Source organism: Magnolia sinica, chromosome 7 (genome assembly GCF_029962835.1).
Source record: "Magnolia sinica isolate HGM2019 chromosome 7, MsV1, whole genome shotgun sequence".
Taxonomy (NCBI): Eukaryota; Viridiplantae; Streptophyta; class Magnoliopsida; order Magnoliales; family Magnoliaceae; genus Magnolia; species Magnolia sinica.
Genome location: NC_080579.1, coordinates 1,925,868 through 1,949,066, shown reverse-complemented (window position 1 = coordinate 1,949,066; position 23,199 = coordinate 1,925,868). Strand labels below are relative to the sequence as shown.

Genomic DNA, 23,199 nt, shown 5'->3' with positions numbered 1-23,199 from the left:
AGAGAGGTTTAGGGATCCATTCTTGAAATAGTAATAATAAATTTTTTATTAAATATCATACAAAAATTCAAATTAGGGTTACGGAAGGTTTCTGCATTTTAAAAAAAAAGAAGAGATAGGAAGCCTAAAGTAAAAGGAAGAGGAAATTCTAAGAAGGCTCGATCAGGTAAGTTCTAATCGTTAGATCTTTTTAACTTTTTATTATGTTATTAATTTCTTCCTAATCTATACAATGGATGGCGTGGATCATCCAAACCATCATTGTATAGGTGTGCAGAGTCAATTTTAGTAAAGTGATGTTTTTATGATTTTGGTCTAATTAATAATATTTTAGGAATAAATTAAATAGATGGAATCTGATTGTGCTAAGATAGATCTGTACGGATCATATGATCCTTAAGGCCAAAAAATACAAGGGCCATAATTTTTAGATCAATCTAACAATCAGATAGGCCACATTAGTCAGATCTAAAAGTGTTTAATAAAGGAATCTTAGATTTTTTGCGCAAGTGTTGGTATCACTTGGCGTAGAAGATCGAGATGGGTCATCGGTGTATGTGTGATTAGATCCACATCATTCATCTAATGTATAGAGACAAAACATGATAATACCTCAAGAATCTGAATGATCTGACCATCCGATGGACCACCCCGATCAAGTAATTATTATTCAATTTTATAATCTTAAAAAGGAAAAAAAATAGAATATAAATTTTAATTATTTGATTATTTTGGATCTGGCCACCTAGGATGTTAATTAGAGGTAGGCCCCACCATGTAATAAAAACATATGAATAATAATGTTGTTGATATAACTGATAGGATTTCTGAATTCAAACCAACATAATTACCCTGTGGATTCTACACTACCAGACTCAGGTGAGTAACCCAACTTGTCTCATAATTCATTAAAATTAAAATAAATCATTGTGATTGTTTGATTGATTTACTGGTTTGAATATTTTGATATGATAATTGTACGATAAATTTATATGTGAATATTTTAATCAAGATAACTATGCCAAATATGAAAAATATGCATTTACATATCATCCTTCATTCATTACATTGCATAATGTATGGTCGATCCTAGGGGCTCTCCCTGGAAGAAATGTCGATCCTGGTAGAGCGTTACCAGATGCGGGCTATGCCCAAGTCTACTGAAAGGTGGAAGCCTACCCAACGGGTGGATGCGGGTTGACAACCTCCAACCCAAGCAGATGGACGATCATCCCATCTGATGCATTCATATCATTGTACATGTATTTATGTATTATTTTAATTGCTATGATTATGAACCATGCTGGGTTATATCACTAAGCCTGGCCAGCTTATATTTTTATTGATGGAAAAACCGTACAGAGGAGCCATTAGCAGATGATGTGATGCAAGAACCGGAAGGATTACTGTACCTGAACACGACCTGCCTGAAATATGGCCATACTTATCCAAGGATGAAGTAGCGGCATTAGAAAATTTTTAATTATATGTTTTATTTTGTTAGCATAATTTAATTAACGAATAATGCATACTGACATTTATTTTGAGACTTTAAGCAATTATTTAGATTTATTTCTTTGTAATAATATTAGCATGGAATAAATATTATTATATTATAATGGTATAATAAATGAATGATTTTAAGGTTTATTTTATTTTAAGAGTTGTTAAGATTTATATATGTTTAGTTGATTGGTGATAAGTATTTGCATGTGTGATTGAGATTATGATGAACCTTATATTGAATATAATTATCATCTCTGATTAAACTGATTAATGAATTAAATTAGTACACTTTATGTACGAGTTATGAACTGAAACTCGGGTCTGAGGTGCACACTCTGTACCCGGATTTCGGGACGTGACAATGCTGATTTTAGCTTTACCCCTTCATCTGGGCTGTATGACCTAATCAACAGATTGAATGTCTAATAAATAGTACAACGGACCCTTATGATGATTTTAATGGTGTATATCCAATCACTATTGTTTTCCTCGGGTGTCGTCCACGTGAAATTTATATCCCTCTTGTTTTTTGGGTCGAGCCCTAAAATGATCTATAAAAATGGATGAAACACACATAATGGTGGGGCCCATCAGGGGAAGTAGCCAATCGGTATATCGGAAACGGATTGGCTACTCCCCATGCCACCATCCCCATGGCTAGTGCTCGGTGCTCTGTCAGCCCACCATGATGATGTATGTATTTCATCCATTCTGTTCTTCCATTTTTACATATCATTTTAGAGCTTTATCCCAAAATTGTGAGGGATATAAATCTTAGGTAGAACACACCATAGTAAAACAATAGTGATTGGATATCTACCATTAAAATAGTCCTAAGGTCCACTGCACTATTTATTTGATATCCAATCTGTTAATTGGGTCATACAGGACCAGATGAATTGGAAAAAAAAAAAAAAAAAAAAAATCAGCTTGATCCAAAACTTTTATGGCCCTAAAAGGTTTTTAATGGTCAATGCTCATTCAACACTATTTCCTGTAATAGAGTCCACTTGAGATTGGGACATACCTTATTTTTGGTCTCATACCATGAAAATAACATGGAAAATATATGGACGGCATGGATGAAACTCATACATCATGGTGGGGTCCATAGAGAACCGACCACCAGCCATTGGGTAGTGGCAGGGGGAGTAGCCAATCCGTTTCCCTCAGTCAGTCCAGGACTGACTCTCTCGCTGCTTTTAATTAAGAGATAACACATATTTGTTAGTTTATCACCATTTTGAAAATGGCGTTGACTCATACTCCCAATAACTGGCCAAGTTGTCCAGCTACCAGACCATCCAAACAGTGAGAACCATAGTAGATGTACCACACCTCTAAAATCACGCTGATCAGGCTATCCTAATTATCCAATTAATCACCATTCATTAAAAAAAATATGAAGAAAAAAATCGGATGGTTAATATTATCTTATCACTAAATATTTTTGGTTATATTTCATCCATCGTAAGTGGTCAACGATTGTACTGTTTGGATTGATGTAAAACAACGACACGTGTACGGTTGAACAATCACCACGATTTTTATATGGTGCTAAACTAACACAGGAAACTATCTTATTAGTAGCGTGAAATGATGCAGAGATACCCGGCATTGGCAAGAAATAGGAGAAGAAAGAAGAAGAAAAGGTAAATTTCTGTGCTTCGCCGAGCTAAGACCGCAGGCACGTGCGCGATCCGAGCCGTCTATCATGGCAGCCTCGCTATTTAGATCTTCGATCAGCAAATGGGGCCATTCCATCATGTTTTTATTTTTTTATTTTGTGATTTTTCTACATATTTATTTATTTATTTATTGTGTAACGGTGAGTGTACGAGTCGTATTGGTATCGGGTTCCGATACTCCGATGAGTCGCACCCAGAAACCGAGTTTAATAAACCTTGGATTAAGTGGTCCAGGTCTTTGATGATCATGATCTTATATATATATATATATATATATATATATATATATATGATTGGTAAGATGATTATGATCATTGGATTGGAGACCCACCTTGATTTTAGGTAGACATTGGCATTTGAGTGTCTTCCTTTTCTGGAAGTGAAATGTAGAATAGGTACATTTCTCCCTGTAGCGAAGGTGACTGTTGAAATGCCAAGCAGGCCTCTTAAGAACACGCCACATTAATGTACATGTATTCGTAATTCTTATCTATACCCCTCACACATAATGTAGACATTTATGACTTTGCCAAAGTGATTCAACTATGCCCTCATAACTGTCATTTTATTGGAAGTGGATTGCTTGGTGACCCTGGTAGTGGCTGGCGCTGTGGGGCCCACCATGATGTATGTGTTTCATCAATGTGGTCCCTTTTTTTCGCTAGATCATTTTTGGGCTAGTGTACCACACCACAGGATGCAGTGGTGATTGAATGGTCACTGTTAAAAACTTCTTGGGGGCCATAAAAGTTTTGGATCGAACTGATATTTGTATTTTCCCTTCATCCATATCTGTGTGATCTTATCAACAAGTCAGATGGCAAATAAACATCATGGTGAGCCCTAGGAAGGTTTCAACGGCGGGTGTCATTATCCCTACTATTTCCTGTGGTGTGGTCCACTTAAGCTTTGGATATGCTTCATTTGTGGGATTATCCCCTAAAATGAGATGACAAAACTGATGGACCACGGCATGGATATAAAACACATGCATCACATAGGTCCCACAGCACCTGCTAGGGTCACCAGGAAACCTGCTTCCCATTTTATGCATGCTGCGATAGTCGGTTATAACTTTGGTTGTCTGTTGAGACTTGTTTGATTTACGACTTTCAACTCTTTGTGAAAATTTTTGCAAGGTTTCGGAATGCAGGATATACCTCCTGAGGAGCTTCAAACTCCGACGGAAACCTTGGAGCTGCCGGTTGTGGGAAAGGGTCCCATGCCGTCTGCCCAGAATGATGATTCACAAGGTATGTGTCTCAGTCATGGCAGTTGCTTTTCTTGACAGACTCGTTAGCTTGATCATACTTTTAATATCATTTGGTTAGCTTGATCGTATTTTTCTCACCATATTCGTTAGCACCTTCTAGGAGAAAGGCATCACACGCAATCATCCCCATCTCAGGAACCCAAAAGTAAAGTAGAGATGTTCATTATCCCTGCATATGAGGCTGCAGGCCTTTCTGATATAATTCACACAATATGGACTGTCATTCTTAAAAATCTCATTCGCTGGGAGATGCAATAATTCCAGCTAGGCCACTGTTAAATATAGACCATCAGTTTTAACAGTCGTCCATCTCCCTCCAATGGACAATCTCCCTAACATCTGTTTTATGTGCAAATCCATCAAGGACACAAGGAATCACAACTTCCTTAATTGTCTGTTGGTGTATCTCACTTTAGGTGAGTTCTTTAATCAGCCTGATGTCATTAATTATTGCCTAATTTTGTTGCTAACTTGTTTGAGACTCGATAGTTGTTACGGTGGTCCGTTTGCACTAAATAGAACATTCTTGAGAATTGTTATGGTTGTCCATGTGCATTAAACAGAAAATTTCTTTCTTGGTGTTATGGCGTATCTTGAAAGAGAGGAATAACGTATCTTCCACAACAAGTTTATGAGGTTTGAGGTGCTTATATGTAAAACTAAACATGTGGTTATCAGCTGGGTGCTATTGTGCAAGGATTTTTTCTGTAATGCAGCCATTAGATCTTTAAAACTTCAGGGAAATCAGAAGCTCTTGGGCTGGCGGCCTGCATTGTAGTAATGCTTCTTGGCTACTAGCCTACAAACCCCAACCAGCATGTGGAAGATTAGTTTTGGAGGTTTCTATTCTGCCGACAGGGTTAAGTTTGGAGTTAGGTGGGATTGTTAGAGACTCTAATCATAAGGTACTATCATCTCATTTTCTGGTCCTATCAAGGCAAGCAGCATCTTTGTAGCAGAGGCCAAAGCCCTTTTTGTTGGGCTTCTGCTTTCAGCATGCAATCTTGGTCTTGTTACTGTGAAGGTAGTTCGAAGACGATCCTAGAATGGGCGGCAGTTCCTTTGAACATTTCTTTTGTTTCTGATGAAATTAGAGAGATTATATTGATCCTATACATCTCTTTTTCATGCATCTCAAATCTGGTTAATTGGAGGCTGCCACTCTCTCATTCGGAGGCACTTTGGCCTTCAGTTGTTGCTGGAAACTCTATTCCCTTGTAAAATTTCCCTTGATTTAATGCCATTTTTGTCATCCGTAAAAGAAAAACAAAAATCCATCTGGTGACCGGGATTGTCCGATCGAGGAGGATATTGGGGCATGACCATCCCATACAGAGGACCCGCCAGACAATGGCTTGGGTTACCAGATGGTGGACGGCACCTGTATTGTTTCTAGGTTGAACCGAAAAAAAAAAAAAAAAACAGAAGTCCATTTCTTGCAATTGAGCAGCATGCAAGTTACAAAGCTCATGAGGCTGACTCTTGAGTGGCACAAGTCCTCTCTTCAGTGGAACCAATTTACGATAGTCAGGATTAGGTGGTTTGAGAATCTGGTGAGTACTGTTGCCAACTATCCCTATTTTGGTTGTGTCCAGGTTCCCCCTTTTTTTCTACTATGCATTTGGTCCACGTTCTTGATGCTTGTCATTCAACAATTCTGCTGTATTTACCAAATGTTTGGCGATTTCCCTCTTCTTTCTTTCTTTCTTTCTTTCTTTCTTCTTATGTATTTAATTATTTATCAAATTTAGTATCTTCTAATCTTTAACTCTCTTAAGAAATTTATGAAGTTGATTCATTTGACTGGTTGCAGATGACAACGATGGAGATGATGTGTGGGGTGAAGATGGTTCCTTTTATAATGTTTCCGATGATGGCTCTGGTAAAACATCTGATTTGGACAGGGAGTGGGAGAGGAGGCACAATCAATTCCACACAGTATCCTGATGAATTAAGCTAATCTGCATGTCTGAACCCTTCTGAGTTATTTGCATATGTCCAGAAGAGGCTTGCTAATTCTAGCGACACCTCTACCAGCAGGCACATGCGGCATACATGAAAACCACGCTGTTAATCAGGTGGCCCAAAGCTTGTAGATACTCTAGCCCAAAAATCAACCTAGCCCATTCATCAGGTTGGTCGCATGTTAAATTTAAATGGATGGTTAAAAAACAGCAAACTAAATGACGTGGCAGATGATTTACCCAGGAAAGGTTGTTCTCTAATCTGGTTTCTTGGGAGTCTCTCTTCTGTAGTTCCCTTTCTTTATGAAATAACTTGGTTCCCTACTCTTCAAAAAAAAAGAAGAAGAAGAAGAAGAAGAAAAAGAAAAAGAAAAGAGGTGAACATTCCACATTCAATGTGCTTATGGGTCAGGACATCTTGAACATGTTGCACCCATAAGCTAATTTATGGGTCAGGACATCTTGAACATGTTGCACTCATTGCATGGGTACCTGCGTATAGGTGTGCAGTCAGATTAGCTTACCTCTATCCACAAAGTCATCCTAAAGGAAAAAAATTTAAAAAAAAAAAGTAAAAAGAAAAATGTAAAACTTAGATATTTGGATCCTTGATGAGTTTTCGGATTGGTTATCGAGATGGCCTCACGGCAGGTAAAGAAGCTTCTGCACAAGAGGGTTTCGTTGTCGGCTTTAAGCAGTCTGTGCTTATCAGGTACAAATGGGGCCATGTTAGAGGTGTCTCCAGGTAAAAAGGGGGGGGGGAAGGAGTTGTACCTCTTCTGTTGCTGATCTCGTGACATCATACTGGTAACATGAACTGATTTCATTTTCTGTTGTCAATTGTCTTTTTGGTGTCCACAACCTTTATGAAGTGCACTAGCTCTCCTTCCAGATCATTTGAAAGAAAAGCTGGTAGGAGAGCTAGAAACGAGAGAGAGGCTCCAGAACTTGTACGAGTCCGTGCACTCCATTTCGACGAAAGATGCACTGCAGTTGTTTCATGATGATATCTTGGGTAGCGGATTAGAGCGACCCCTTAATCACTCAGAGGGAAATGCTGATACAGCGACAACGCTGGATGATATTTCTGGATGCAACCAGCTGGAAAGGTTTTCAAAGGAGCTAGAGTCTCTTCTTCGCGAGTGTCCTTCCATTGAAGTGCATGCGGCAGTGGACTGAAAGACGGTTGTATGTCCTTTTTTCTTTCTAGTTGGAGATTTTAGTGCTTGTAAATGTGGTTTTATGATTATTATTTTCTGTAATGTCATCTATTGTTAGGATCCATTCCTCCTAAAATATATGCAGGTTGCCATCTTATTCATAAGCTAATCTGTCCTCCAAACAATTGTAGTAACTGAAACAATGGTTTATCCACTGACTTGTATGCAGTTTCTCTACCAATCTTAACGGTTGTTTGGTTAGGGTCATCTTATCAAAGTTTCAATGAAAGGTGGACTAGCATGATGGACGATGGTTCGACATTTCCTTGCTATACTAGATATGATCATGCATTTCCTTGCGGTTGCGTGGATGGTTAGTGTCACATGATCAAAGTGATTTTTAGGAGGGAAGGACAAAGAAAGGTGGGCCACTTGAAGGAAGGTCCATCTCATGGATAGGTACTCTTCTAATATAATAGATAGTCCATTTCTTCTACATTGACTGGATGGTTAGGATCATCATATTGGAGTGATTTTCAGAGGTTGGTATCACATCATGGTCAGTCTAAGTTAATGACAGGGCAGTTTTCTTTTTTGGTATAACTAATATGGACCATCCATTTTCATAGACATGATTGTTGTTTAGGATCATCTGATCAGAATGACTTTTGAGATACTGGATTCAAGGTGGAATGATGGATGGTTTGGGTAAATGATTGGATTTATTATTATTATTATTATTATTATTAAATTCAATTTTGACCATTAATCTTGATAACCATTTATTAGATTAATTGTTCAATGCCAAATGATTTCAATGGACATGAATCTCTCTTGAAATGTAAATTTTGATTAGGCCAACCAGATAACAAACTTAGAAAATCATGAATTTGACGTGCTTGGGGCCCACTTTTATGTAGGTGTTTTATCCATGCTGTCTACCCGTTTTGGATCAAAAGCTCAAGTGGATCGCACCACAGGAAATAGTGATGATTGAACGGCCACCATTAAAAACTTCTCAGGGGCCTTAAAAGTTTTGGATCAAGCTAATATTTGTGTTTTCCCTTCATCTAGGTCTAGGGGACATTATCAACAGGCTCAATGGCAAATAAACATTACTGTGGCCCTAGGAAGGTTTCAACGGTGGGTGTCATTAATTATTCCCACTGTTTCCTGTGGTGTGGTCCACTTGAACCTCGGATCTGCTTCATTTTTGGGCTGCTATCTAAAATGAGCTGGCAAAACGGATGGACAGTGTGGATATAAAGCACATACTTCAAGGTGGCCCCACAGGACCTTATACAAACTAGATGAGTGGTGTTGGGGTCACCACCCAATCTTCCTACCCCGTTCTCCCTTATCGCGGAAATGTTTATCGGTGACTCAACGAGACGAAGAGAAGTCACAGGACACGCCATCCCATTTGCAACGGTCATTTCCAATCCAACCTGAGAGTGAGAACCCGTTTGGATGGTTCATATGGTGCTTGATTTGCAAGAGAGCCTTCCGCTCGACATCCAAACGCCCCTCACCCAGACTCGCTATCGAACAGACACCCACCACAACCACCCAAACGCTCTTCATTCTCCCGAACACCATGTCCAGCTGAAAAATTGAACGGACAAGATAATCCTGGTCGTATATCATTTGTGTCTGCGAATTTGTACCAGTCAATATTCTACTTTTAGCCGTCCATTTGACAGCTATTAATTGCCTGGGTAGGATTGCTTGATCATTAAGATTTTAAACATAAGCTCCATTTGTGATGGAACCCACGATCTGGACGGTGGATTGCTGTCTAATCACTGCCACATGTGAGGATGATGAGTCCTCGCCATTTTTTAAACGGTGTTGAACTGACACAGGATTGTAAACGGAGCTTGATCCACCATGGACATCCTGGTGGCAGCACGTGGAGGCTGCTGGTTGGTTAAGAGGGCTGCGTCAGACGTACGCGGATTTTGTTGTAAGGCACCCGCTATAGCGTGGTGTGTAAACCATGCGGGGCCCACCCTAATCCACGCCGTCAATCAGTTTTTTCAGCTCATTTTAGGGCATGAGCCCAAAATTGAAGGATATCTGAAGCTAAAGTGGACCATACCTCATATGAAACAGTGGGAATTGAACGCTTACCATTGAAAAATTCTCGGTGGCCAAGCTGATATTTTTTTCCTTCTCCATCTATGTCCAGATGGCAACTAAATATCAATTTAGACCTAGGAAGTTTTCAACGGTGGGGAATGATTATCCTCACTTTTTTCTGTAGTGTGGCCATTTGAACTTTGAATATGCTTCAATTTTGGTATGATTTCCTAAGATGAGCTGAAAAATCGGATGGACGGCGTGGATAATGACACATAAGTCACAGTGTGCCCACTATAGCGTGGTGAGTTACTCCCTGCATACGCGTCTGCGTCACAGATGGGCGAACTGTGTAAAAGCATGCCGTGAAAACACCCAAGAGATAATTACCACTGTAAACGCTACCTTTTATCCATATGATATTTATGTGTGTGGCCCAACATAATGTTTTTCATGGCATCCATCCATATTATATTTACAGGCCGTTCGATAATACTTGGTGGATCCCTACCTTTGAAACATTGGACTTTAACTAAAGTAGACTCTCTTGAATGTATTTTTCATACTGATTGCTGGACTTTCGTTTATTGTACATTATCATAGATTCATAATCATCCATTTTGCATGTCATTTGATAAGAAAGAGAAGGCTGCTTTGCTGGTTGTGAATTTTTATAGAGAATTATTTACAGTGCTGTGACCTTGTGGACGGTCCATGTTGATAATTTTCGGATGCTGCATGGGGAAAACGTCCCATTCTCTATAAAACACTAACAAGGCGCCCACTGAGAATAATCTCGACAAACCGATGGCATTCATCTAATGGAGGCTGTGTAAATGTAACATGACGAAAGTAACACATGAAAATCTAGCAGACCCACTATCCATCTTAGTTTCAACTGTCCCTTTTTAGGCTTTGGTGGGCCAACATGATCATACATAAGGTATAAACTCCCTTGAAGAAATTGGATGGCCTACTGAGTTAGCTCTTATCATACTGAGTCTACTCATTTGAGCCCACTGTGAATGTATTTGGTCTATCCAGGCCGTTCATCCATTTTTTCAGATCATTTTAGTGCTGTTGAAACCTTCCCATTGCCTACAGTGATGTTTATTTATCTTCCAACTTGTTCATAAGATCACAAAGACATAGATGAAAGGAAAACACAAATATCAGCTTGATCCAAAACTTCCGTGGCCTACAAGAATTTTTCAATGGTAGATGTTCAATTCATAATGTTTCCTTTGGTGTGGTTCACTTGAGATTTTTAAATACTTCACTTTTGAGCTCATACAATAAAATTATCTGTTAAAATGGATGGACGGAGTGGATAAAATACCTATATCACGGTGGGCCCCACAGATTTTACTCAATAAGCGATCCTCTTCCTATCTTAACAAGCACATCGATGGTGAGCCCATCAGTGTGAATGCATAAAGTTGATTTTTGAATTTTGAGTGGTCTGTGAGACACGAGATTCCATGTGTCGGATATCTTTGGAAAAAAGTAGCTTTGGATGCCTTTTCTATCACATCATATCCGCATCTTTCTCCATTTGTGGGTCCCTTAACATTTTATCACTTTACTGCCAGCTCTTGGATGAGTGTAATGTGATATGTTCACGATTGCCAGAATTGGGATATTTGGAGATTCCAATCTATTAATCTGAACCGTTTACTGGATCCTGAACATAGTTTTAAGGTCTACTATTAAAATTGACACTGAGAAGATGGTTAAGCATTCCATAAGTTTTTCTTCTCTTACAAAGTTGTTTGTTTTCTAACCTGTGGATGGAATGGATGAGATTGGATGATAAAAGGAGAGCTTTAAAATAATAAGCCATCCATTATGGTCTCTAACAAATGGATGGTTCAGATTGTTAATTAGACTTATTTATGTGGAAATAATCTGAACCCTTAATTTTATAAGGTACCGATTGGATGCCTGGATTTGTCTGATTTTTGGTTGGTAAGCCATAGCATGCCTTCCAGAGCTAACCTCATTCTCTACCGTTGCATCTTTCACTCTCCTCTTCTTTTATTCTCTACAGTTGCATCTCTCTCTCTCTCCCTCTCTCTCTCTCTCTCTTTTCCATATCTTGAGTCCTTCCCGGTTCCTATTTCTATAACCATTTGAACTCAAATTCCTCCCTTCTTCCCATCTACGTACCAAAACAACTCTCCCCCTCTATCTCTCTTCCATATCTTCATAGTCCTTCTCATTTCCTATTTCTAAACCTAATTGAATTCAAATTCCTCCATCTTCCCATCTACATACCAAAACAAGGAGAAAGAAATCATGGTTGATTCACTCATCTCCATCGCACTGGAGAAGTTGAACACCATACTTGAAGATGAGGTGGTTTTGTTGGTGGGTGTCACGAACGAGATCAAAAAGCTTTCCAGTACGTTCACCTTGCTCCAAGCTGTGCTTAAAGATGCTCAAACTCGGCGAGTGAAGGATGAAGCTGTGAAGAAGTGGTTGGAGAATCTCAAAGACGTGGCCTACGATGTGGATGACATACTAGATGAATGGACGACGGAAGCTCTCAAATCACAAGCACCTGATGAAGACGGTGTGTCCTGTTTCAGTAAGAAGAAGGTAAGAAGCTTCCTGTCGCCTGTTAACTGCTTCAATCATGTCGTGTTACGCCAAAAAATTGGGAGTAGGATAAAGGAGGTGAGGGGTAGATTAGATGATATCGCCAAAGAGATGAGCCAATTTCATTTTATTATGATAAATACTGGCGTGAGTGAGAGGGTGGATAGTGAAGTGGGGCGGGGAGAGATCAGAGAGCGAGAGAGAGGCTCCCTACTCGACCGACCGTCAGTTGTTGGTAGAGAAGATGACAAAAATGAAATCCTAAACTTGTTGCTGAGGGAGAGTACTGGACAGGTGAATGAGGTGCCCTTTGTCATTTCTATCGTTGGAATGGGGGGGTTGGGGAAGACCACCCTTGCTCAGCTCGCCTACAACGATGAGAAAGTCAAGGGGCATTTTGAGATGAGAATGTGGGTATGTGTTTCTGAAGATTTCAATGTGAAACGAATTACGAAGTCAATCATTGAATCTGCAACCGGGTCTAGTTGTGAGGATCTAGACCTGAACCTGTTGCAAAGTCGTCTCCACGAAATGTTGCATGCAAAGCGATTCTTGCTTGTGCTTGATGACATTTGGAGTGAAGACAATGAGAAGTGGGACAAACTGAAACTTCCCTTCCAAACTGGTGCATCAGGGAGTCGAATCATCATAACCACTCGTAGTGAAAACGTTTCGTTTGCAATGGGAGGGCGTCACATGCACAAACTAGCAGTCTTATCCGATGATGATTGCTGGTTAGTGTTCAGGCGTAAAGCGCTTGAGCATCGAAGTGCTGAAGAGCGTTTGGAGTTGGAAGAGATTGGAAGGGAAATCATAAAGAAGTGTGGAGGGGTGCCTCTCGCAGCAAAGACAATAGGGAGTGCCATGGGCTCGAGAAGGACAAGAAGGGAGTGGGAGCTCATCTTGGAAAGCGATGTATGGAATTCACATGATGTCTTACAAGGCATTTTACCAGCTTTGTTACTCAGCTACTATGACTTGCCTCCTGCTTTGAAGCAATGCTTCACATATTTCTCCATCTTCCCGAAAGATTGGGAGATAGAGAAGGATATGATAGTCAAGCTATGGGTGGCACAAGGTTTCATTCGCTCTGACAGAAGCAGAGATATGGAGGAAACTGGTGGGCTGTATTTCGATGATTTACTAAGACGCTCATTGCTCCAAGATGCAAAACTCGACAGTGACAACAACATGCGTTGGTGCAAGATGCATGATTTAGTTCATGATCTTGCACAATCTGTTGCAGGAAGTGAGTGTTCAGTGGTGGAGATGAGAAAGCAATCCTCATTGAACCTAAATAATCTCCGCCATTTGTTTTTAATTGACAGTGATGATGCAGGCGACAGAGATTGGACCACCTTGTATAAGGCACAAAAGTTGTGGACGTTGCTACACGACTCAACAATCTCCAGGGTGCCAAACAATTTATTTCATCATTTCAGGCACCTCAGGGCATTGGACTTGAGTCACACTAGCATTCAGAAATTGCCCCGAACACTGGGAAAATTGAAGCACCTGAGATATCTTGATTTATTGGGGACATGGATAGAGGAGTTGCCAGAGGGGGTGAGTAATTGTAGAAATTTACAGACCTTGAAACTCAATTGGTGTCATAGGCTTAAAAAACTGCCTACAGAGATGGGGAAAATAATTAGCCTAAGACATCTAGAATTAGAATACACTGATGAGTTGAAGTACTTACCGCAGGGCATAGGGAAACTAAGTAGCCTTCGGACATTAACAAAGTTCATAGTGGGGGGTGACGATGAAGGATGTAAATGGGGAGAACTGAAACACCTCAATCATCTTCAAGGAAGTCTTCAAATTACTGTCTTGGAAAATGTGAGGAGCGGAGACGAAGCTAGAGAGGCAGAACTAAATAAGAAACAGTACCTTCATACTCTAACCTTCAAATACGTCCCCATGGATGATGAAGCGTTGGGTGATGATGAGCAGAAAAGAACAGAGGAGGTGCTTGAAATCCTGCAGCCCCACACAAACTTGAAAGAGTTGAAAATACTGCATTACAAAGGTTCCAAGCTTCCCAATTGGATAGAGGATCCCGTGTTCTCCAATCTAGTCAGGGTGCAACTCTGGTATTGTGACAGGTGTAAACAATTGCCAGGTCTTGGGAAACTACCTTCCCTTAAATACCTTCATATTGAAGGAATGGAAGAGGTGAGAAAGGTGGGTAGTGAGTTTAGTGGTGAAGATAACAATAAGGGAAGTGGTGGTGGTGGTCGTGTTGTCTCATTCCCAAAGCTGGAGAGCCTCACCTTCTACTACATGACAAATTGGGAAGCGTGGGAATTGAGAGGTGGAGATGATGGAGAGGTTATGCCATCACTCCTGGAATTAGGAATAGAAAACTGCCCAAAGCTAAAGGCATTGCCCAGCAACCTTCCACCGCTCCTCCAGAAGCTGAGTTTAAGCATAGGTAATGATGGGTTGCTATCGGGTGGGCCCTTACCCGGCCACCCCAACCTTAAGCATTTGGTGATTTATGATAATCAAGAGCTGACATCGTTCCCATGTGATTGGTTGGGACAACTCAAAGCCCTCAAAACTCTGGAGATCATGTTTTGTTCTAATTTAAGATCTCTACCAAAGGAGTTGCAACACCTCACCATGCTTCAAAATTTGGTGATCTGGAGCTGCCCAGAGTTGAGATCTCTACCAGTGGAGTTGCAACACCTCACCATGCTTCAAAAATTACACATCTGGAGATGTCCAGTCTTAGAAGAACGCTGCCGAGAAGGAGGAGAAGATCGCTACAAGATTGCCCACATCCCCAATATCACATTCCGTCTCTTGTAAGAGGAGTTGGAGAGAGAAATCAACGATAGCTTTTCATTTGCTTCTCTTTCCCCAAACTCTGTTGTTGCTGTGTGTGTGACTGCGCTACCTTTTCTTTTTCTTTTTTCTTTTCTCTCTTTTTTTTTTTAAAGTGAAAAGATATTCATCAGATGTTGATTGCCTTTTTTTTTTTGTTCCACACGGACGCAACTTGGCTGCGAATCCAGCCACATAGGTGGGACCCGACCGTGGTGCCCAATTCAATGTTGTCATTGTATATCTACGCCCTCTATCCGTTTTTTTTACTTCATTTTATGGAATGGGCCTGAAAATGAATAAGATTCAAATTTTAGGTGGACCCACTACATGAAACAGCAATAAATGACCATTAAAAACATTTTGTTCACCACAAAAGTTTTGGATCTAGTCAATATTTGTGTTTTCCTTTCATCCATATCAATGTAACCTTAAGAGCAGGTTGGATGGCAAATAACCATTACGGTAGACCTTAGGAAGACTGGTGGGCCTTTCCTATGATAGATGGGCCAAATGTATATTAGATAGTTTATCAATTTCTCTTAACCGTCCATTTATTTGTATTTTCCCTTCATCGAGTCTTTATTCACCCGTTTGATGATCGAGCCTGAAATTTGTGATTAAGCCTGGAACGTAAGCTCAAATGAGCATGGACAGTGTCCTGGCAGACTGATGGGCTTTTCCTGAAGCATTGACAGTCCTGATGAAGCCAGACTGGTAGCTTAAGGCACCCAGTCTAAACAAAGTAGGATACACTGCAGATTGAGTGTAGCCTAAAAAATCATGTTTTTTTTTTGGTTACCTAGGACATTATTATTGGGCTGATTTTATGGTATTGGCCATCTATCGAGTGCTTTAAAGAATTCATCATCCCTTCAACCATATCAAACATAAGGGAAGAATTCTCCCGTTCTTTGAGGATTATTTGTTATATTGCTCTTAGTTGCATTGGTATTATTGGATAGTCAAATTGATCGATCTGAACTGTTCATCAAGTCCAAAACACATTCCATTGGTTACTATGCAAAAATCACACGATTAAAGGTGCTCGAGTTTAGTGAAAGCTCTGGATTCTGCTAGGCTGGAATCATCAGACTGGAAAAGGAAATATGAACGGTACTTCTCGAGGCAGAAGGCTGAAGAAGATCAGGCCAATGCGGAGATAACAGCTCTGAAGTCCAGGAGCAGTGCTGCCGAAGCGAGAGCAATGGCTGCTCGTGAACAAGCGAACTCTGCCCAGGTGGAAGTGTCAGAGTGGAAGAGAAAGTATGACATTGCTGTCAGAGAAGCCAAAGCAGCTCTTGAGAAGGCAGCTACAGTACAGGAACGCTATAATAAGGACACGCAGCATAGGGAGAATGCTCTGAGGGCAGAATTCTCTGAAAGTTTGGCTGAAAAGGTGATAAATACATTACCCTTTCCATTTTTAACTTTGTCTTTTTTCACAGAATGTTGGTCCCTGAGAAGTATTTCTAAATTTATTTTTGATGTGAATGACAGGAAGATGAAATTAAAGATAAGCAAGCAAAAATCGAACAAGCTGAGAATCATCTAATGAGTTTGTGTCTGGAGCTGAAGGTAAGCTCACATTTTCTGAGACTAGCTTCCTTTTCAAAGTATAAGTGTGGCCTGCCTGCCGAATGGTCTGGCCTGAGTTTTGGGCCAGTTATATGGGTCAATATCCTGCATATGGCCATGCATAGAGGCGTATGTGGGCTTATCAAACCTGTGTGTTGTTATTATTATTATTGTTATTGATGATGGTGGTGATCAAAGTGATGGTGGTAAATGCTTGCAGGCTGCTGAGCCGAAACTGAAGAACTATGACTTGGAAGCTTCGACCTTAAAACTTGAAATCAAGGATTTGAGTGAGAGATTAGATTCTGCGAAGGCCACAGCTCAATCGTACGAGAGAGAAGCAAGGATAATAGAACGAGAAAAGACTCACCTGGAGCAAAAGTATCAATCCGAGTTCAAAAGGTTCAAGGAAGCAGATAAAAGGTGCCGGGCTGCAGAAAATGAAGCAAAAAAGAGTGGTTGATTTGGCTGATAAAGCTCGGGAGGAAGCAGCACTTGCTCAAAGTGAAAAGAGCGAAGTTTAACGATTGGCGATGGAAAGATTAACCCAAATCGAGAGAGCTCACAGGCAAGTTGAAAGCCTTGAAAGACGGAAAGCTGACCTGTTAGATGAGGTCGAACGTTTGTGCCGCTCTGAAATGGATGCTGTGTCCAAGGTTGAATTTCTAGAAAAGCAGGTCGAAGAAAGAGAGAGAGATATTGAATCACATGTCTGGAGCGTCATCCGGTGCACAATCTTCGGGTAACGGCCGACATCAGTGCACGCGTAGCTCTCGCTTAATGGCAGAGATCGTGCCGAGATTGACGGGCACGTTAACTTCAATCAAAAGGTATTAATAGGGAATATATCGACAGAAATAGGTACGAAACATCTCACACCCTAAGCCTACTCTACACAACTTAGACCCAGATTCCTAGCCTGACTTTGGCATCGGAGGGTCCCCTGATCTAGCCAGGGTCTCCTTTGTCTTTCCCTTGTGCAGGATACGGGGCTCGGTCCGAGTGCTCGGAGCTCGGCAAAAGGGTGAACCAGATTTTAGCATCAACAATGACTATGTTAGTATTGAATCCGTTCAAGATATGGACATTGATGAAGAGAATGTTAGAGGAAGAAAGAAGTCGAAGAGCACGACTAGCCCGCTAAGGACGCATACTGAAGATGGAGGTTCCATCTTCAAAGCAGATGACGACGATAACCAAAGTCTGCAAACAGAATCAGAAGGCCATACCAAGTTCACCGTGCTGAAGCTGAAGCAGGAGCTCATGAGACTTGGTTTTGGTGCAGAGCTGCTGCAGCTGAAGAATCCTAACAAGGAGATAGTTGCCCTATATGAGAAGCATGTCCTCCAAAAGTAGATGCCCTCTTTAACAAGTACAGGGTACCTGTAATATGCTTTGTTTGTAGCCCAGTTTGTGGGAATCAAAATCATTCTGGGGGGCTAGATTCACCCGAAAAAGGCCATAACCTTAAATTCAAAGCTATTCCCCGAACTTTGTCTTGTGTAATTCTATTATGTGGTTCTATCATTTTCTGTCAGGAGCCTTCTTGCCCATCAAAATGCTCATTGAGGTAAGAGCGGTTTCTTTTTCATTTCATTCTGTTTTGTTCTCTTTTCTCGTGGTTGTGATATGGTCTTTGCTTGGTAAGAGGCCGACCTTTGTATTTTTCAAGTTATCATGCAATTCGACAGTGGCATTTTGGTTTGTTAAAAGAAATACTTTGAAATATAGATCTTGTTCTTTTACCATTCACACCAAACCCTTCCAGTCACAAACCAGCATTTGGTTTGAAATCTTTGTTTTGCTCTTGCCTTGTGTTTCGGACTCTGTTTGTCACTCTAGAAGATCTAGTAGCCCTACAAAAGGTTGCTTTTTTCCCCCCCTTGAATCATCAGTCTGGAGAAGCCATTACACAACTGCTTGGGAATTGCTCCTTGCAGTTTGGAATCATTCTCTAAACCAAAGGTTGTGATTTCATATGACAAGGTGGGTATTATGCATCATGGTTGTAGAATTTGCTGACTCAGCTTGAAACTCAGCCGAGTCAACTCGGCTCTATTACTCACACCGACTCAAATTGAGATTCAAAGTGGAATTCGAACCCTCAAACCTCTGCAATGTGTTTCGATGTGTGCTGTCTGGTGAACTGGTGTTAAAATCTCACCTTGCTTTTTTCGAGCTTATTATAACTATTTTAAGTATAAATACTAATGGTGGAACTTTTTAAATTTACTAATTATTAAAAATTAAGTTGGGTCATGACCTTGAGTGAACCTGAACTGGCTGAACATTTGAATTGAGCCAAAATTTCAAGTTTTTGAACTATGTTTCTACCATAATGGATGTTGGGTGAGAGCGTTTGTCCTTTCTAGATTTTGAATGACTTGATCCACAGTCTTTGTTGGTTGGTATACCCTCACTTTTGTATTATGGATTTACAAGCACAGTTTCTAAAGTAGTTTGGTTGCTCTTGAAAGCTTCTTAGAAATCCAATTGCTGTACGGATCAATATGGTTGTGATGTACATTTGCCACCAGCTCTTGTCGAAGAAAAGAAGTGCTATGACACTCTTAAAAATACTAATGCATGAGACAGTGCCATACATGAGTAGAACAATGCAGGATTATCAGCAATTCCTGAATCAGCATCGCCCTCATGGTGGGTTGGTTACAGGTCTTTGGATGAGCAACTTCTTTCTAGCAGTCGTCCACAAAGACCCAGATTACTCACATAGCTATCCTCATCCCAATCCTCATTGTTTATCTTATTACAGGTTTTTTTTTTTTTAATAAGTTCATTAAAGAAGTTTTATTTGCTCAGTAAGTTACTCTCACTCCTTTTTTTTGTTTGTCCACTACTTATGAATCTAAACAAATGAGTTCCGATAGAACTAAAAAAATCAAATAACAAATAAATAGTAATCTTTGACGAACAGGATCAAGAATCATTATTATTTCTACACAAGAAAAGGGTGGAAAATTCCTTTTCTTGTGTGGAAGATTAGGAAGACGAGTAATCCCTCATAGAATCATTTGTTCCTTTCATTTATCAATGTGCTGAATTGCCCTTGAAATCCAGTAGCCTGCTAGAGAGGTTGTTGATGATAGTTTTAAAAAGAGAGAAATGTCCATCTCAATAGACCATTCATAAGCTATATGGGTGGGTCAAGTTGGGTAGCATTCAACTTGAGCCTAACCCATTTACTTTAACGGGTCACATTTTCTAACCCGAGCCTAACCATTACCCATTTACTTAAATGGGCCACATTTTCTAACCCGAGCCCGACCACTACCTATTTACTTACATTGGCTTCATTTTCTCCACACAATGAAGCAGGATAAGAAAGGTGATGAAATTTTGAAGAATGAAAAATGCATCATTGGGGAATGAGCCACTTACCATTATCTTCTTTCTTGGCCACTGGCCAAATTTAGGCTAATAAAGAAAATAATGATCAACCACTCATTCTCTAATAGACCCTTTTTTTTTTCAATCATGGCAATGATACCAGATTCTTTCTTAGCATCAGATGCTACTCCATTATAATCTATCATCATCCCATCAAGGCACAGAGCAGAGCCACATGCAGGGGAAGACTCCGAACCAGCAAATGACTCAGGTAATGGAAGAATGGAACCCTTCAAAGTGTTAGACAGGCTCATATACCTTGTATAGCTAGTATACCTTGTATAATTCGTTTCCATAGGTATAGGATTCTGATTATTATTTTCCTTGTATAGATGACTGTAATCTTTATATATTCTACCCATTTGGGTTGTCTTAAATACAGAAAAGCTTCAGCTCCTCTCGGTTTTCATGTTATCAGAGCTTCACTGATCCGAAACCGCCCCTGCGTCATCCGCTCACCAGCCCTACTGCGTCCGGCCCCCATCCCTGCTGCGTTCGGCCACTGTCCCTGCTCGTCCGGCCGCCCCTGCTGCGTCGTCCGGCTATCCCTGCGTCGTCCGGCCGCCGATGCTGCGTCGTCCGGCGACCCCTCTGCTCGTCCCTATTGTTGTTCCAAATCCAGTAGATCTGCTCGTTCCTGTTGTTGTTGTAGATCTGCTCGTTCGTGTTGTTGTTGTAGATCTGCTCGTCCCTGTTGCTTGTCCAACCCCTCTGCTTGTCCCTGTTGCTGTTCAAGATCCAGCAAATCTACTCGTCCCTGTTGCTGTTCCAGATCTGCTCGTCCGACCCCTGTTACTGTTGCTCCGGATTTGGGTTTTCCAGATCTAGAGCCCCCGTTGCTGTTGTTATTTCGCCAGATCCAGAAACTGCAATCCCTTAGGTATCTCCTGCTGTACGGTACATCTAATACCTTCTTCTGCTACAACTCTTTGCATGTTTTATATTACTTCAGATCAATGGACAAGGACTCATCACGTACAAGGGCCCCACGTTGTAGTTTTGATGGTACCAAGTATTCTCTATGGGCCATCCATTTTCATATTGAAGGAATGGAAGAGGTGAGAAAGGTGGGTAGTGAGTTTAGTGGTGATGATAACAATGAGGGAAGTGGTGGTGGTCGTCGTGTTGTCTCATTCCCAAAGCTGGAGAGCCTCTCCTTCAGATTCATGAAAAATTGGGAAGAGTGGGAATTGAGAGGTGGAGATGATGGAGAGGTTATGCCATCTCTCATCCAATTAGAAATAGAAGACTGCCCAAAGCTAAAGGCGTTGCCCAGCAACCTTCCACCGCTCCTCCAGAAGCTGACTTTGTATGCAAGTGATGTTGGAATGTCATCCGGTGTGCCCTTACCCGTCCTCCCCAACCTAAACCATTTGGTGATTTTTTATAATCCAGAGCTGACATCGTTCCCATGTGGTTGGTTGGGACAACTCAAAGCCCTCCAAACTCTGGAGATCCAGTATTGTCGTAATTTAAGGTCTCTACCAGAGGAGTTGCAACACCTCACCATGCTTCAACAATTAAAGATCTGGAGCTGCCCAGAGTTGAGATCTCTACCAGTGGAGTTGCAACACCTCACCATGCTTCAACAACTGAATATCTTCTTGTGTCCAGTCTTAGAAGAACGCTGCCGAGAAGGAGGAGAAGATCGCTACAAGATTGCCCACATCCCCAATATCACATTGACGTCGCATTTAAGAGGAGTTGGAGAGAGAAATCAACGATAGCTTTTCATTTGCTTCTCTTTCCCCAAACTGTGTTGTTGCTGTGTGTATAACTGCTCTACTTTTCTTTTTTGTTGTTAAGTGAAAAGATGTTCATCAGATGTTGATTGCCTTTTTTTTTGTTCCACACGGACGCAACTTGGCTGCGAATCCAGCCACGTGGGTGTGACCCTAACCGTGGTGCCCAATTCAATGTTTTCCTTGTATATCTACGCCCTCTATCGGTTTTTTCACTTCATTTTATGGAATGGGCATGAAAATGAATAAGATTCAAATTTTAGGTGGACCACACTACATGAATCAGCAATTAATGACCATTAAAAGCATTTTGTTGGCCACAAAAGTTTTGGATCAAGTTGATAATTGTGTTTTCCTTTCATCCATATCAGTGTAACCTTTGGATGGCTAATAACCATTATGGTAGACGTTAGTAAGTTTTTAATGGTTGCTGTTCAATGACCGCTGTTTCTTGTGGTGTGCTTCATCTGAGTTTTCAACTGCTTCATTTTTAGACTCATGCCATAAAATAATATGAAAAAATGGATGGACAGTGTAGATATGAAACACATTCATCAAGGTGGACCCCAGGGTCAGGTTCCCACCCATATCACTGGATTGAGGTAAGAGCTAAGCGCCATGGATTCCACAAATCCTTGTTCTTTGTTCTGGAGGTCAGGTTCTTGCCCATCTTATGTAAATTTTCTCTTTTATTAATACAGCTTATGCTGCCACCGTCCACCATCACACGCACACACACACACACATACAAAAATACCAAAGATCATGTGACCATGACTGTACAGTTGCTTTTTTTTTTTCCCTCAAAGATTAGTTTTATAAGATCATGAAATAGATGGGCCACGTGTATATTAGATAGTTTTTCAGTTTCTCTTAACCATCCATTTATTTGTATTTTCCCTTCATGTGGATTTTTGTTTAAACTGTCTTGACTGTACATATTAAAGGCCTTGAATGAATCATTAATATTTGTCACATTGGTATGAAATTTTGAGGCAGAAAAAGACATGATGAGGTTGATAACTGTCTCCCTGGATTGATAAACACCTTAAATCCACGAGGCTAAAAACTCTCAAATCCATAAGAAAGAAATAAATTTGTAAGAAGTTTAATTGATTGAATGATGATAAAAATGAGTTTAGCATCATTAAATATGCCTGAACAAGTCCAAAAATCACAAGTGAAAGAGTTCTATTCAAACAAGGAAACAAACTCTAAAAATGTGCAAATTCTGTCACCCGTTGGTTGATCTATCATTGACCGGATGAACCGATAGGTCGAAACAACCCAAAAATGTCCTAAGAATAAAACTGAAAATTCGGTGAATTTCAACCTGTCGACCGGTCAATCAGATCAGTCAACATA

General features: G+C 40.5%; 3 protein-coding genes and 1 long non-coding RNA gene across 5 annotated transcripts; 3 read left to right on the top strand and 1 right to left on the bottom strand.

The window, feature by feature from the left end:
* Positions 1-3,135: 3,135 nt before the first annotated feature.
* Positions 3,136-7,748, top strand: LOC131250806 (uncharacterized). The gene is made up of 5 exons (XM_058251147.1): positions 3,136-3,158; positions 4,334-4,447; positions 6,281-6,405; positions 7,055-7,176; positions 7,304-7,748. The coding sequence occupies exons 2-5, from the start codon at positions 4,342-4,344 to the stop codon at positions 7,608-7,610; spliced, it is 660 nt and encodes a 219-aa protein (XP_058107130.1). The 5' UTR covers positions 3,136-3,158; positions 4,334-4,341; the 3' UTR covers positions 7,611-7,748.
* A 4,016-nt stretch (positions 7,749-11,764) lies between these two features.
* On the top strand, positions 11,765-22,208 carry LOC131250799 (putative disease resistance protein RGA3). Of its 2 annotated transcripts, XM_058251121.1 has the most exons (3): positions 11,765-14,674; positions 21,373-21,594; positions 21,667-22,208. In XM_058251121.1, the coding sequence occupies exons 1-3, from the start codon at positions 11,972-11,974 to the stop codon at positions 21,817-21,819; spliced, it is 3,078 nt and encodes a 1,025-aa protein (XP_058107104.1). In that variant the 5' UTR covers positions 11,765-11,971; the 3' UTR covers positions 21,820-22,208. The 2 variants fall into 2 exon arrangements, with proteins under 2 accessions (XP_058107104.1, XP_058107103.1); XM_058251120.1 differs by having other exon boundaries at positions 11,774-14,674; positions 21,373-22,208.
* On the bottom strand, positions 14,789-15,168 carry LOC131250813 (uncharacterized). Its single transcript, XR_009173461.1, has 2 exons — positions 14,969-15,168; positions 14,789-14,896 (listed from the first exon to the last, which is right to left on the bottom strand). It is a non-coding gene; the product is annotated as an uncharacterized LOC131250813 (long non-coding RNA).
* LOC131250810 (uncharacterized) lies at positions 15,614-18,443 on the top strand. The gene is made up of 3 exons (XM_058251151.1): positions 15,614-16,505; positions 16,607-16,684; positions 16,905-18,443. The coding sequence occupies exons 1-3, from the start codon at positions 16,314-16,316 to the stop codon at positions 17,145-17,147; spliced, it is 513 nt and encodes a 170-aa protein (XP_058107134.1). The 5' UTR covers positions 15,614-16,313; the 3' UTR covers positions 17,148-18,443.
* Positions 22,209-23,199: the final 991 nt, after the last annotated feature.

Bases quoted from the DNA above. Each gene is read 5' to 3' on its own strand.
- LOC131250806 (XM_058251147.1), top strand. From the start codon at position 4,342: ATGCAGGATATACCTCCTGAGGAGCTTCAAACTCCGACGGAAACCTTG. The intron at 4,448-6,280 runs GTATGTGTCTCA...GACTGGTTGCAG, and splicing joins CCAGAATGATGATTCACAAG to ATGACAACGATGGAGATGAT. The intron at 6,406-7,054 runs GTATCCTGATGA...ATGAGTTTTCGG, and splicing joins GGCACAATCAATTCCACACA to ATTGGTTATCGAGATGGCCT.
- LOC131250810 (XM_058251151.1), top strand. From the start codon at position 16,314: ATGGCTGCTCGTGAACAAGCGAACTCTGCCCAGGTGGAAGTGTCAGAG. The intron at 16,506-16,606 runs GTGATAAATACA...TGTGAATGACAG, and splicing joins CTGAAAGTTTGGCTGAAAAG to GAAGATGAAATTAAAGATAA. The intron at 16,685-16,904 runs GTAAGCTCACAT...AAATGCTTGCAG, and splicing joins GTTTGTGTCTGGAGCTGAAG to GCTGCTGAGCCGAAACTGAA.
- LOC131250799 (XM_058251120.1), top strand. From the start codon at position 11,972: ATGGTTGATTCACTCATCTCCATCGCACTGGAGAAGTTGAACACCATA. The intron at 14,675-21,372 runs CTTCCACCGCTC...TTGCCCAGCAAC, and splicing joins TAAAGGCATTGCCCAGCAAC to CTTCCACCGCTCCTCCAGAA.